The sequence below is a fragment of the Phyllopteryx taeniolatus genome, chromosome 7 (assembly GCF_024500385.1).
Source record: "Phyllopteryx taeniolatus isolate TA_2022b chromosome 7, UOR_Ptae_1.2, whole genome shotgun sequence".
NCBI lineage: Eukaryota > Metazoa > Chordata > Actinopteri > Syngnathiformes > Syngnathidae > Phyllopteryx > Phyllopteryx taeniolatus.
Genome location: NC_084508.1, coordinates 23,773,302 through 23,789,289, shown reverse-complemented (window position 1 = coordinate 23,789,289; position 15,988 = coordinate 23,773,302). Strand labels below are relative to the sequence as shown.

Genomic DNA, 15,988 nt, shown 5'->3' with positions numbered 1-15,988 from the left:
CCGTATTCATGACCCGCATGTTTTGCCACACTACACTTCTTTTTTTGTTTGCCACCTCGTAGCTTCTGTAGCCGAACAACACTATATTTGGTATCATTTTTTCACTTCTTCAACTAATTTTTCAAACTGGCGCATTCATTACCATTTCTTCTTCGTTGATTGCTCTATAATTTGATTGAATGCTATCCTATCAAAACTGTGATCTACAGTAATTATTAGTGATTAGATGCAGTGCCCGCAATTCTCACACATACACACAACTGCGCAACAGAGAGCAAGCGAGAGAGAGCTAGCGAGAGATGCAGTGTTCATTTCTCTTTGTGTTTTGGTGAAAGTAGTCTTTTATAGTCAAAGGGCTCACGTCCCAATAAAGTCACGAGTCATTGCTCTTCAAGTCGAAGTCTTGTAAGATTTTGTCTCAAGTAATCAAATTCGTGAGTGGAGTTTGACTCGAGTCCAAGTCATGTGACTTGAGTCCACGCCTCTGTAAAATAGTATACTGTAAAACCATAAATATTGAAAGATATAGCAAGGTGTGTCAGAAGCTGATTGGCTTAATCTGCATTCTGTTGTCTTGTAGTGGCTTCGGTGAAAATTACTTTTTTTTTATTAATAAAAAATAGTTGTGGATTATGGCTTTAATTCCATACTTTTTTCTCCAGATATCAACGAGTGTGTGAGTCTGCCTGGTACATGCTCCCCAGGAACTTGTCAGAATTTGGATGGATCTTTCAGATGTATTTGTCCTCCGGGCTATGAGGTGCAGAATGACCAGTGCATTGGTAAGACACGGACATGAACACTTATAGTAGCAACTAGCACACACACACAAAAGAAATTCTCTCCTTCACCACTTACACCATGGTCTTATGTCCTCATGCCTTACCAGATATTAATGAGTGTGAGGTGGAACCAAATCTTTGCCAGTTCGGTACATGTACCAACACCCCCGGCAGCTTCCAGTGCACCTGCCAACCGGGCTTCGTGCTCTCTGACAACAAGCGCCGTTGTTATGGTGAGACAAACTCTTAGTTGTCATCAGTGGGTGTAGCTCAGGAGTGGGCAAAACACACCGGGAGACATTTGATCTTTAAAATGGACAGATGGGACAGGTCAGTCATAGATGAGGTTAAAAAAAAAAACAATGATGTGTAAGTAAAATATGTACAATTGTTTATTTTAATAATAAAATAACAATACATATTTATTATTATTATTTAATATTATTTACAATCATATTCGAATGTTGTATTTATATTTAATTGAAATATTATTAAATATCCAATTATTTAATAAAGTGTTAAATATAACATTTATTTTCAGAATGATTTGTATCTCATTATTTGCCATCATTTATTTAACCACTGACTTAATGAGATAAACAAACAAAGAAACAAATAAATAAAATAAATACATACATACATAAAGCCAATTTCAGCTACAAAAAAAACCTTCTAATTGAATGCAATAAATGTTACAGGACTCTTGATGATGTGGCTCACCCTGGTGTAGATGAACATCTGTATCTGTTGTTTTTACCATTAAATATTGCCACATGATCCCATTCATTCTCCTATCTTCTTCGACAGACACCCGAGAGAGTTTCTGTTTCACCAAATTCGAGATCGGAAAGTGTTCTGTCCCAAAAGCTTTCAACACCACCAAGGCCAAGTGCTGCTGCAGCAAGATGCCTGGGGAGGGCTGGGGGCTTCCTTGCGAGCTGTGCCCCCGAGAGACTGAAGGTGTGTAACACACATGCATATACATATTCACACAGTTGTAATGAAGCCATATGCTCTCAAAAGACTACAGTACAAAATCATGCAAAAATGAAGCACCAAATTTTCATTTGACAAGGTTCTGGATGGCTTCCGCTTACACCAGACGAGTGTATTGTGAAGTAATGCTATTGATTCAGTGAAGCTACTTGAAGGCTGTTAGGCAGACATTAGTGAGGTGAACTCGTTTGAAGAGGCGCGTTTTAGTTTGAAAAACTGGAAAGACTTCCATTTCAGGTGATATCCTCTTCCATGCACTACTGAAATCACACATAGATGAAACAAACGCTCTCAACACACACAACTGGAATACTTTCACACATCATACTGAAATATGCTCATATAAAATGCGAACATTTCAATATATTATGTAATGTATTAAATTCAATAGTGTTAAGTTTTGCATGAGAGTGTTTCAGTGGTCTGTGTGAAAGAAAGAAATTTCAGTAGTGCGTGTGAGTGTTAGTGGTCATGAGAGCCTTTCAGTAGGGTATGAGTGAAAAAAAATCAGTAGCATGAGAGTGTTTTAGTAGCGTGTGAGAATATTCCAATAGTGAATATGAGTGAAAAATTCAGTAGTGTGTCTGAGAGTCATATTATTTACTGTACATAACATCCATACATTTGCATAACATTCATTAATGAATAATGTTTTTTTTTAATGTAACCTTAAGAAATATGTGAAGAGGCTTAATAAATTTATGCGCATGATGACATTTGTAAAATAATGAAACTGACCTTTTCCATGTTTTCCAGCTGCTTTTAACACTCTGTGTCCCTACGGCCACGGAGCACTGCCCGGACCTGGTGATGCTCGTGAGGGTGCGTGCTACATCAGAGAACTAGAATAAGCCAATCTGATGGAATATTGTAAAACATAGGTTTAAAACTGTTTTTTTTCCCCCAGTAGATATGAATGAGTGTCTGGATAACCCGGGTATCTGCCAGAATGGTATTTGCATCAACACAGATGGTTCGTTCCGCTGTGAATGCCCCTTTGGATACAACCTGGACTACACTGGAGTTAATTGTGTCGGTGGGTTAGTTTGTATTTTGATTTGAGTAAAAAAAAAAAAAAAAAAAAAAAAAACTTGGTTCTATTATTAACTTCCATTTAATGATACATTTCAGCAGAAATTTGTCACAATTAAGCAAAGCAATTTCAATATATGCCCGATAACCCTTTTCTGTCCGGCTGCATTTTCAATAAACAACAGAATGATTAAAAAACTAAAGAAATAAGTAGAGGAACTATTTCAAACCCCCCCTGTTGCACAGCAAAACATGTTCCAGCACAAAAGGCATACAGATCCACCATTCTGCATAGGCATGCAGCTGAACAGGACAGGTTAAAAAATATTTTAAAAAATAACAATTTCAATATATACCAAGGAACATCCATCCATCCATCCATTTTCTTAACATCGGACTGCTGGAGCCTATCCCAGCTATGTTCGGGCAGGAGGCGGGGTTCACCCTGAACCGGTCGCCAGCCAATCGCAGGGCACATAGAAACAAACAACCATTCGCACTCACATTCACACCTACGGGCAATTTAGAGTCTTCAATCAACCTAACACGCATGTTTTTGGGATGTGGGAGGAAACCGGAGTGCCCGGGTAGAAAACCCACCCAGGCACGGGGAGAACATGCAAATTCCACACGTGCGGGGTCGGGATTTGAACCCTGGTCCCCAGAACTGTGAGGCAGATGTGCCAACCAGTCGCCCACCGTGCCGGCATACCAAGGAACATATTATTATTTATTTAATTATTTTTATTTTTATTTTTTTATTTATTTGGTTTTTTTTTTCTACAAAATGCAAAAATCTTCCAACGCTGAGTAATTATTGTGCTATTCTTTTTTTTTTAACTGCTTGGTTTTTAAATTGTTGTTAAACACTGCATTTTGGCTGCAATATGTAATATTCATCATTGCGGTACATCATCCATCCATCCATCCATTTTCTGAGCCGCTTCTCCTCACTAGGGTCGCGGGCGTGCTGGAGCCTATCCCAGCTGTCATCGGGCAGGAGGCGGGGTACACCCTGAACTGGTTGCCAGCCAATCGCAGGGCACATCGAAACAAACAACCATTCGCACTCACAGTCATGCCTACGGGCAATTTAGAGTCTCCAATTAATGCATGTTTTTGGGATGTGGGAGGAAACCGGAGTGCCCGGAGAAAACCCACGCAGGCACGGGGAGAACATGCAAACTCCACACAGGCGGGGACGGGGATTGAACCCCGCACCTCAGAACTGTGAGGCTGACGCTCTAACCAGTCGGCCACCGTGCCGCCGCGGTACATCATTAGACTCATTATTAGATTAGCCAGTCATCAGAGACACTAGATGAAAATACATTTTTACACATGGCTCGAGTGCCTCAAAGTAATAAGTATTGCGTCCCATTTGAACACCCACCTAAGTAACCGCCTATGGTTCCATGCCAAAAAAGGGCAACACGCAAATGTATAGATTTTGAATGGTCTCCACTCTTGTCCTTTGCAGACACGGACGAGTGCTCCATTGGAAACCCGTGTGGAAATGGAACCTGCACCAATGTGGTGGGAGGCTTTGAATGTTCCTGCCAGGAGGGCTTTGAACCTGGACCCATGATGACATGTGAAGGTCAGCCATCCACATTATTATTATTATTATTATTATACAGTGTGTTCCGCCCGCTTTCCTTAATGTTAAATTACACCACTCGTTTCCTGTCTGCAGACATCAACGAGTGCTCAAAAAATCCTCTGCTGTGCGCCTTCCGCTGTGTGAACACTTTTGGCTCCTATGAGTGCATGTGCCCAGCTGGCTACGTGCTGCGAGACGACCAGCGCATGTGTAGAGGTGAGAAAAGATTGTAAAAATGTACTCATTTAAAGAACATTTTCCTGGATGATGACCATGTACCTATTGGCCTTTTGCCAATGCCCCGCCCCCCCTTCCCCCATTAGACCAAGATGAGTGCTCCGAGGGTATGGATGACTGCGACTCCAAGGGTATGATGTGTAAGAACCTGATCGGGACCTTCATGTGCATTTGCCCACCTGGCATGCAGCGCCGCCCTGATGGAGAGGGATGCATGGGTGAGAAAATATGCTTCTGTTTTCAAGAGATTTAACAAATGCACTGTATGCCATGCGCACTGAGGTGCGTAGTAAAATGAAACATTTACTAAAGTAATTTTTTTTGATAAATGTTCCTTGTCGAAGTAGTTTTAATGCAACATAATTTTACTTGAGTATTTTTGTAAAGAAGTAATGGTACCTTTACTCCATTACATTGAGATACATTCGGCTCGCTACTTTTACTTTTATTAATCTATTATTGCCTGCACAATCCATATATTTTGGTTGTCATAGGCTCTGCCTTGTGCGATGACACATGACTTTCACCAATCCAATGGAACTATTAGTGACGTGTCACAGGCAGTCACATGACCGCATACAAAGGGCTCTATTTTCAGGCATTAACAAATTAACAAAAGGTGCTGTCGGAGCCGGTGGGCGTAAACACAGCTGACTTATTTGCCATCATCCATCCATTTTCTGAGCCGCTTATCCTCACAAGTGTCGCGGGAGTGCTGGAGCCTATCCCAGCTATCTTCGGGCAGGAGGCGGGGTATACCCTGAACTGGTTGCCAGCCAATCTCAGGGCACATACAAACAAACAACCGTCCGCACTCACATTCACACCTACGGAGTCTTCAATTAACCTACCATGCATGTTTTGGGGATGTGGGAGGAAACCGAAGTACCCGGACAAAACCCACACAGGCACGGGGAGAAATGCAAACTCCACACAGGCGATGCCGGGGATTGAACCCCAGTCCTCAGAACTGTGAGGCAGACGCTCTAACCAGTCGTTCACCGTGCCCGCCAGCATTCAAAGCGGCTTAATTCATTCATTCCCTTGAAGTGAGGCCGTTCGTGACGGCATTGTCACTTGGAAAAAGACAATTAAATACAGATTGAACTGGTGATTATCGCAGGCACTTAAATATGTCCGCCGACCTCATGAATCCATCCCCATTCCCCCCCATAAAGACACAGTGCATCCCCAAACCTGAGGACCTTTTTTTAGTACCAATCTTAAATTTGGTAGAGTCTGCATTGAATTAAGGAGAAATTCAATTATAAAATGTATGTGATGATTAAAAGTAGATGCTTTTGAGATGGACTGTATACCGTACATGTATCTGGGTCATAGCTCTATGTCCTTCTGTGCACTTGCAGACTTGAATGAGTGCAGAGCCAAGCCTGGCATTTGTAAGAACGGACGCTGTATCAACACTGTGGGCAGCTACCGCTGCGAGTGCAATGATGGCTTTGAGCCCAGCTCCACTGCAACTGAGTGCATTGGTAAGACATTGATTACCTACTCTAATACATTGTAAAGGAGAAGCCGTTGTAAGTAAACCCACAAAAAGCATGAGTCATTATCTTTTTTCCCACCCTCCTCCAGACAACCGTAAGGGATTCTGTTACATGGAGGTCCTGCAGACGATGTGTCAGCAGTCGTCCACCAACAGAAACAGCGTGACCAAGTCCGAGTGCTGCTGCAACACGGGTCGGGGTTGGGGCTCGCAGTGTGAGCTCTGCCCGCTGCCTGGCACCGTCCAGTACAAGAAGATGTGCCCACTTGGGCCCGGCTACACCACAGATGCCAGGGGTGAGTAGCGGGTTTGTGCTGCTGACTCCTATCTAACATGAGTTTAGAAATGTTTTGACTTGGTCTCATTTTCTTGCATCGTTCCATCCAGATATCAACGAGTGTCAGGTGTTGCCAGATCTGTGTAGCAACGGTCAGTGCATCAACACCATTGGATCCTTCCGCTGCCACTGTAACGTCGGCTACAAGACCGACTTTACTGCTATCTCATGTGTCGGTAAGGCTTACCTCTATCTAGAACACAGGTGTCAAACTCAAGGCCTGGGGGCCCGCCACATCAATTTATGTGGCCCGCGAAAGCAAATCAAGTGCGTCGACTTCACGTTTCTTGCTAAAATAATCAGCAAATTGTCTTCACTTTTAATAACGTTGATTGCAAATATTTTTGTTACCAACCCGCATTTCAAAATAAACTGAATTCCCAACTTTTTACTGGCTTCTGATTTCAAATGTAGCTATTCATCGATTTTTTTTGGGTGTGTATATGTAATAACATGAGGCAATTGTACATTTACTGTATGTGATCGCAGTCATGACGGCCCTCCGCGGAAAGCCATAACTACAATGTGGCCCGCAGCGAAAATTAGTTTGACACCCCTGATCTAGAAGGTCATTTTGTAATTTTCAGCATTGCTTTGGTTATGCTACAGCATCCCTGCTTTCCAGTCCTCATTTATATTTAATGCTATTACAGACATGGATGAGTGCTCGCTGTCTCCCAAGCCCTGTAACTTCCTGTGTAAAAACACAGAGGGTAGCTACCTCTGCTCCTGTCCAAGAGGATACAGCCTGCAGCCTGATGGAAAGACCTGCAAAGGTACAAACAAAGATTCATAGCATGTCATTTGGGCTAGCCTTTTCATTATCCCTACTCATAATTATCGCTTTTAATGTTGAGTAGGTATTCTTCTGAGAAAGATTTGGACACAATCTACACCTTGGTGACATTTAAATACATATATGTATATAAACAGAGAGGATTTAAAAATAATCATAACTCTGGAATATTATTTGAACAAAGTCGTAATTATTTAGACTTTAGAACTATAATATTCCGACCGTATTCTCATTGAAATAATGATTTTCTTTTCCCTAGTAATATTACAACTTTAGTCTTTTTCCCATTAAAAAGAGCAATATTCTTTAGTAATTTAACAACTCTAATCCCCTAAGAGTACAGCTTTATTCTTTATTTGTTGTTTTCCAAGCCATATTACAACTTTAGCACCATAATATTATGTGTTTATATTCATTTAAAATGTTTGTTTTATTCCCAGTAATAATACAACTTTCGTTCTGGAACAGTACACCTTTATTCAAATACAAAGAGTAGCTTTTTACTGCTTGAGTCCTGTCAAATTAAGACTTTTTAAAATTCATATCAGGCCCAGTTTCAATGGAAAATTCCAGTAACACGTTCACTTCCAATTTTCTTGTAGCTGTTCACACACAAATTTTGCATGTGCACTCGCCGAAGGCTTGGCGGAGGGCTGGGCTCATTTTTTTGAATGCAGTGTTTCTTCTCTCATGCTAAGATCTGGACGAGTGTTCCACCAAGCAACACAACTGCCAGTTCCTTTGTGTCAACACCATTGGAGGCTTCACTTGCAAGTGTCCTCCCGGCTTCACTCAGCATCAAACGGCCTGCATTGGTATGTAGAAGATTACTGTAAATCCTTTTTGCACACATAAAGGAGAATGAAATAGTTACCTGCATCTATCCTGATTTTCCAGACAACAATGAGTGCATGGGTCAGAACAGTGTGTGCGGTTCTCAGGCTTCTTGTGTCAACACTCCTGGTAGCTTCAACTGTGAGTGCTCTAAAGGCTTCTCTTTGGACACCACGGGCCTGGAGTGTGAAGGTAAGTGACCCCTTAGTGAGGCGTCGGGCGGATGTGACCAGACCAGGATAACGTGATGTTTTGATGTCAAACACCCTTACGTTTGTCAGATGTGGACGAGTGTAGCAGTAACCACCGCTGTCAACATGGCTGTCAGAACATGATGGGAGGTTTCCGTTGTGGCTGCCCTCAAGGCTACGTGCAGCACTACCAGTGGAACCAGTGTGTCGGTGAGCCCCACTGACGTCTCAATATTGTACATTTACCGGTAATGGTCAAAACACCTGCACGTCGCACTTGATCCAATACAAGTGCTGTATCTAGAATTCTGCCTTAACAAAATTAGTCTTGCTCAGTTTGTTTTAGACTAATACATGTATGTATATTCATAGTTTGTATTATATATGTAATCATTTAATTTCATTTAATTAACTGCGACTGGTGAACTATACAGTAAATACATTGTCCAATCAATCACATGTATCACCAAATATTGTTTTGATATTGTTTTTCGGTATAAATTCTGATTAATTATCTTTAAATATATTAGCCATTAATCATTTAATGAATCATTCAATGAAATGTATAAGGACTTTGACACTTTGGTCTAGAAACACAGCGGTGCTGGAGTGTTTACATGGTCTTATGTTTTTAGAGATTATGTTTTTATATTTGGGCGGCATGGTGGAGGACTGGTTAGCACATCTGTCTCACAGTTCTGCGGACCCGGGTTCAAGCCCGGCATCGCTTGTGTGGAATTTGCATGTTCTCCCCGTGCCTCCGTGGGTTTTTTTCCGTTTTCGCTGGGTACTCCGGTTTCCTCCCACATCCCAAAAACATGCATGGTAGGTTACTTGAAGGCTCTAAATTGGCGGCGGTGTGAATGTGACTGTGAATGATTGTTTGTCTATATGTGCCCTACAATTGGCTGACGACCAGTTTAGGGCGTGCCTAGAGTTAGCTGAGATAGGCCAGCACCCCCGCGACCCTAGTGAGGATAAGCAGTACGGAAAATGGATGGATGGATGTTTTTATACTTGTATTGAAAATGACATTTATTTTGTATGTATTTATATATTATTAATTATTTGTATTATTATTATTATTTGTTAAATGTTTTATGTGCAATTTTAATGACGTAAAGCACTTCATGTTTTTTAAAATGCTCTAGTTGACTTTGAAAAAACAGTTCACAATTTCTATTTTTGTTTGAGTTTGTATCCATTGATTGTTGCTGCTGCTATTAAGCATGATAATTAAAAAAAAAAAAACGTGAATGTAAAAATTTGAAAAATTATGCACTGTGCCTGACAGTGACAATCAAAAGTAGGTACTTTTATGTTTTCAAAGTTTGTTTTACAGTAGCGGTATATTCTTCTTTTTTTAGCTCTCATTAGGTTGTACTAATGAACTGGCCAGTGGATGTATACAGTACAGGCATAAAGAACTTCTGTCTGACACATTTTAGCTTCACTCTCTTCATATCGTTTTTAATACATCTTTTTAGAATAATGTACATACAAGTGGGTTTTTTAGATTTGCTTTTTAATCGCAGTACTACTAAAATTAATACGTTCAATAAAACAAGATTATCTTTTGGATGAGCCTAAACTTTCTTCAATTAAACCAGAACAAAACTGAGATAATTTTTTTGGGCACTAAAGAAAAATAGGATTGCTGTTAGTAAATACCTGGAGTCACTCTCTTCAAAAACCAAAGACCAAGTCTGAAACTTTGGTGTACTGATAGATTCTGACTTGACTTTCAGCAGTCATATCAAATCGATTGCCTCCAATAGCCTTCTACCATCTGAAGAACATATCCAGAGTGAAGGCTTGCATGTGCCAGGCAGACCAGACCTTTTATCTCAAGTAGACTTGACTGTTGTAATGGTCTTCTGACTGAAATCCCCAAAAGAGCCTTAAACAGCTGCAGCTCCTGCAGAATGCTGCAGCTTGGGTTCTGACCAGAACAAAGAGGTCAGAACATATTACTCCAATTCTAAAGTCTCTACACTGGCTCCCAGTCAGCTTTATAATAGATTTTAAACTTCTGCTACTGGTCTAGGGATCACTAAATGGTTTAGGTCCTGAATGCATGAAAGAAATGCAAATGGAGTGTAAACCCTTTAATGCTCTTAGATCTACAGATTCAGGTCAAATAGTGGAGCACAGAGTCCAAAGAAAACATGGTGAAGCAGCATTTAGCTGTTATGCTGCACACAAATGGAATAAGTTGCCAACAGAAGTGCTTTTTCATGCTTTTTAGAGCATTTCCACTTTATTGCACTGTACACTGTTTAAATTGTATTTTTATTTTTCGCTTTCTTTTAAACGTTTATCAGCTGTTTCATTTTTTAAATGCTTTTAATCATGTAAAGCACATTGAGTTACCTTGTGTATGAAATGCGCTATATACTGTAAATGAATTTGCTTTGTTTTGGTTGAATAATTACTTCCATTCATATTGTGTCCTTCTCTGTGCAGATGAGAACGAGTGCCAGGCAGGTTCAATGTGCGGCTCGGCTTCCTGCTACAACACGCTGGGCAGCTACAAGTGTGTGTGTCCGTCCGGCTTCGACTTCGAGGCGTCTGCTGGCGGCTGCCAGGATGTGAACGAGTGCTCCATGGGAGGCAACCCGTGTATGCATGGCTGCTCCAACACGGATGGAGGATATCTGTGCGGCTGTCCTGGAGGCTTCTACAGGGCCGGACAGGGGTGAGGCTCCGAGGGATACAGTGAACTTCTAATGTCCCATACAATCTGTTCCGCAATGACTTACAAATTGTTCTGTACAAAACAGTAAGAAGTTAACCACTGTACTGGTTTCGATTTAATTTGACCACTAGATCACCGTACTGCTGATTATGAATACATATCAATGTTTAATTTGTATGATGTCATGTTTTTGATCGTGTTGACTTTGTCTCCATGTAGTCATTGTATATCAGGCTCAGGCTTCCCAGGCCAATTAGGTGTAGAAGGCGAGGAGGACGACAGTCTGTCTCCTGAGGCCTGCTACGAGTGTAAGATCAATGGAGGAGGAAAGAACGGACGACACAAACGCAACGCAAATGAAAATGAGCTTGATCATGTAAGTCAGTCGTCTAGCAGGACTATTAACCTATTCATATGTTTGTAAACAGGATACTTCTGGTTGGAAGAACGCAAGTTATTACCGCTGACTTGAACTGAAACGATGGCAACTTCTTGTGTTTGAGGTTACCCCACCAGAAATGTCCCAAAACTTTTAGATTTTTCAATTTCCTTACAATAAAAATCTAAAATAAACGGTAGAAGATAGCAAGACTGTATGGTGGAGGAGTGGCCACTTCTAAAGGGACAGACTGGGAACCAAACCTCCACCTCCAACCTCCATCATCTCTAGGTTTAAAGTTGACGTGTGAAGTTTGAAGTGAGTTTGAGTGAATGCCTACTGTAGCTATGTAGACTACAGCGCGCTATCCTTTTCACTGTTTAGTCTGTACCGTTAACGCGAACAACAGAAAAGTCAAGCTCAAGCAATCATAACCTCATTTGTCAGATAGCAGGGAACTGGACCATCTACCATTGCCTTACAGATTTTTCTCGGTCAAACAGCATCAGTCACCAAAAGAATATTCAATTGCTAGGGTAGGCTCATTTAAAGTGCCACAAAACAAGCCAACATTTTTTTATTGTAAATTGGACACACAAAAGAAAAGACTAATATTAGCAAGGTGGAGAATTAATAAATGAGGAGCGATACACGGCACACGCTGGCACAGGCCGCAGAGAATCGATGGAGGGACTTGTCAGCCGAGACACGGCCCGAGGGGAAGGAAGTGGAGACGGGGATTCCGTAGTGCAGGCATTGTGAGTTGCAGCCTTTGGAGGCAACAGCCGGATGCACGCTATACTGGTAGAACTGGGTCCATTATGAATGAGGAAGTGGCCATTCGGTGGAATGGCCACTGCATAGAATAAGGGGTATTTATATATTGCAGGGGAACTCATACGCCCAAACCTCTCGACGTCACGAGGATAGTTTTTAGCCCCGCCTACAAAATCAGGAAAATTTAGAAGATGAAAAAGAGTTTTGAACCATATCTCAACAATTTAGTACTGTACTTTATTTTTCTCAGTCTTTGCACATGTTTTTTAAGCACTTCAAACATATTGAATTTATTAAGGAACAAAACAATAATTGACATTTTGGGCACTTTCAAAATAATTGTAGAACATATGGTAACCTTTACATCACATCTACCATGATCATTTATTTCTACAGTGCATCCTGAAATAATTAGCCACTCCCTGATTAGGATCACACCTACCCACCCCCCTCCCTTACCCCCACCACCACTTACCTTGAATAAGACTAAAGAAAACCGAAATAATAACATAAAAATAAAATAAAAATATCTATTTTTAGATGAGCAAGATAAATATCATATAGTTCATGATGAGTAAAGTTGTTTCGTTCATCTGTGTTGTCTGATTTGTGAGGTGTTGCATCCCTCAATCTTTACTTATGAACTCTTTTAAAAGTTGTGCAGTACATGCGCAGTATCTCCTCTCCAATGCGAGCGATAGGGACATGTTGGGGTGCCGTCCCCCTGCACCCAGACCAACTGGATTTACGTAGCACCAGCCTTCTACCATAGGGCTGATGTCACGTCTGTCTGTCAGAAAATGTGGCTGACTGACAAGATCAGGTAAAGATTCAAAATGGAGGAGGAAAAATGAAATAATTCACTTAAGGCGAAACCTTTTGAGAGGAGGACGTGTCAGGGGAAGCTCGACATGAATGAGCGGCGACCTAATCAGCAGTCCAAAGACTTTTTTCAGTACCTGGTTTGGCAACAAGGGTAAGACGCTCCCTGCCCCCACGTGAGAACGCTCCACTATTTGCCTCTGCGACTTACCTGTTGAAATGTAAATGATAGCATGATGATCAAGATGTCTAAGTTGATTCCCTTATCTTTCTGATCTCTGATAGGAGCCGGTGAGTCTGGCCAGTGTGGACACGCAAGCCTCCATCCCCATGAACATTTCTCTGGCCTCGCTCCTCAACAAGGAACCTCTGCTGGAGCTGCTGCCTGCCCTGCAGCCGCTGGAGCACCACGTGCGCTACGTCATCACCCACGGCAACGCCGACGAACACTTCCGACTGCTGGAGCGCCGCGACGGAAAGAGCGTGCTGAGGCTGGGCAAGAGGCCGCCTCCCGCCGGATCCTACCGGCTCGACATCGCCAGCCTGCCTCTGTTTGGGCCCCGGAGACGAAACCAGCTGGAGGAGCAGCACGACAAGGACTACCTGCAAGGGGAAATCGGGGACGCCCTGCGCATCAAGCTCCACATCCACCTGCACTGAGCGCCCTCACAAGCCCCGCCCCTGGACTGACCCCCTTTAAAGCCTGAACCTTTGAGTTTTAACCCGCCCTTGTATCCAGCAGAGGGTTACCAAGGGCTATGAAAGACTGAGTCAATCAGCCCAACTCTACCACCACTTTGTTACTGTTCATGTTATCATGTGTTCATGTTTTGTGTGATTTAGATTTTCTTTTTTTCTTTTTTTTTTTTTACAATGATTATACTTGTGTCCATTATTCTTTTCCACAACAAGTACTCCTGTGGATCAGATCGCAGTGAAGTGCATAGCCCCCCGCACCCCACCCCCCTTACCCCCAAAATACAGGTGCATCTCAATAAACTGGAATATTGTGGAAAACTTAATTTATTTCAGACATTCAGTTCAAAACCCCATGAAAACCCCAAATTCACTATCTGAATAAATTAGAATATCACATAAGAAACTATTAAAATCATTTTTTAATATAGAAAGTAGGTAAGAATTGACCTGAAAAATATTTTGCTACGTGTTTAAGAATCTATTTAATATATGATGTTAATCTTTTTAAAAATGAACCAACGAAATGGACTTCCTGACAATATTCTAATTTATTGAGGTGCACTTTTAAAAGACATAATGGCACACAAGTCCATGAAGCACTTTTGTAGGCAGGCAAGTCCAAAAGAAGGCACAACACGGGGGATTTTTGAGGGGAAAAAAAGTGCTGAGAGCTGCCATAATTGTCTTTCTGGATGCATTTGAAGTATAATCCAGTGATGTCTGACAAAGAATGAGGCATCTTCATGGCACCTCTCTGGGACATTCATTTCAAACATCACATCTCACTTCATCCTACTGTTTTTGTGTCACGTCATGGGGCTGTTTATGTGAGAGGACTGCAACAGTGACACAACATTCCAGGTTGATCAGATGCGGAATAAGCGTTTGTGTTGTGTTGTGTTCGGTTACCTCAGTGCTTCTCACCCAGTGCGCTGCTGACATGCAAACCAAAGAGGGTGCTATCGTCATGAGCAGGGAATACTACAGTGAGCCGTTTTTACAAAGACGCTAGATCAGGTCACTTCTGTATTAATTCCTTTTAAGGTGCATTGATTCTTAGCCTAAGAGGTCTCAACTGAAAGGAGGTAAAAGGTCACCTGACCAGAATTGTGATCTTAAAGAGGGCCGACCATTGTTTACACCAGCTCACAAAACAGTACCAGTCTTGACAAGCTTTTAGTGACTACAGTATCAATGCATGCACACAAAAAAAAAACAACATCTGTCAGGTCATACTCTTCGTTTCTCATATTTTTTTCTCTCAAAGAGGAAAAAAAAGGTGCTATACAAAATCCCGTCTGCTGTACAAAGAACACAGTCTTGAACCTGGATTGCAAAAGTGACATTTGTTATTAATTTTGTGCCAGGCTTGATTATTGTTGTGTTTGTTTGTACTTTGTGTTGTCTCGGTGCTGAAAGAAAAAAAAAAAACATTATCAATCATGCGTCTCGAAATTGTATATTTTTAAGTGAAATATAGTTGTTGTTTTTTTCAATTTCAAGACAGCCAAAACAAATGGCAAACAGTAGATTGAAGGCCTTTTTCTGCTATTAACTGTTGTTCTCATAGGGAGTATCCTACATTTTAAATGATCAACTCTGATGTCAGCATAAGGGGAATTTACACTGTCTATACAATGCTATAAGCGTCAATGCAAACTTGACCACCTCCAGCTTGGCTCATAATGGTGCTAAAAGGTAATTCTTGTTTTGAGCATTCAAGGTTTCCGCACTGGGCCAACAGCCTCGGCCATGTTTATCACACATAACCATTTTGTTTATTTCTAACCTGGAAATCTTGTAACACTTTGTATCTTGAAAGTGTCCTTGTGTCTCTTACTCACCGTTTTTTTATTTGTTTGTTTTTTGACATTTCAGTGCCAAACTTGAATAGTGCCATCAGCATCATCACCCACTTGCACTGAACTATGATGTGCTTTATTAGCCAGAAACAAACAACTTGGCTTTGAAGTTTCAGTCCTTTTAAAAGAGAATGCTAAAGTGACAATCATCCCGTACACAGCACATTGCTTAGTTGAAAATCAATAAATCATTGTTTTTAATATTCTGACGCTCATTTATGTGCAAAGACAAAAACCAAAGACAATGTGTCATTGGCAGTTGGTAAGATCTGAATGATTCACGTTATCTTGTAAACCTTTGTCCAGTGACTATTTGCAATAAAGTATTGTGGGATACATTTGTAAGTGTTGTTTCCTGGCTATGTCTTCGGTACTGTTGAAAAATAGTTCCTATGCAGTTAAAAACAAGTTGTTTTTCTAACAGCAATTTCAATTG

At 41.3% G+C, this 15,988-nt stretch overlaps 1 protein-coding gene across 2 annotated transcripts in view; it reads left to right on the top strand.

The window, feature by feature from the left end:
* The window catches only part of fbn2b (fibrillin 2b), a 96,296-nt gene extending 80,406 nt beyond the window's left edge, over positions 1-15,890 (top strand). For both annotated transcript variants that reach the window (XM_061779368.1, XM_061779369.1), the window contains 18 exons: positions 663-782; positions 890-1,015; positions 1,590-1,742; positions 2,535-2,600; positions 2,689-2,814; positions 4,291-4,410; positions 4,507-4,629; positions 4,737-4,868; positions 6,018-6,143; positions 6,247-6,453; positions 6,545-6,670; positions 7,148-7,270; positions 7,989-8,105; positions 8,188-8,316; positions 8,406-8,525; positions 10,782-11,013; positions 11,233-11,389; positions 13,277-15,890. In XM_061779368.1, coding sequence (XP_061635352.1) covers positions 663-782; positions 890-1,015; positions 1,590-1,742; positions 2,535-2,600; positions 2,689-2,814; positions 4,291-4,410; positions 4,507-4,629; positions 4,737-4,868; positions 6,018-6,143; positions 6,247-6,453; positions 6,545-6,670; positions 7,148-7,270; positions 7,989-8,105; positions 8,188-8,316; positions 8,406-8,525; positions 10,782-11,013; positions 11,233-11,389; positions 13,277-13,651 — 2,678 coding nt within the window. In that variant the 3' untranslated portion in view covers positions 13,652-15,890. The remainder of the gene's footprint in view (positions 1-662; positions 783-889; positions 1,016-1,589; positions 1,743-2,534; positions 2,601-2,688; positions 2,815-4,290; positions 4,411-4,506; positions 4,630-4,736; positions 4,869-6,017; positions 6,144-6,246; positions 6,454-6,544; positions 6,671-7,147; positions 7,271-7,988; positions 8,106-8,187; positions 8,317-8,405; positions 8,526-10,781; positions 11,014-11,232; positions 11,390-13,276) is intronic.
* The last annotated feature ends 98 nt before the right edge of the window (positions 15,891-15,988 follow it).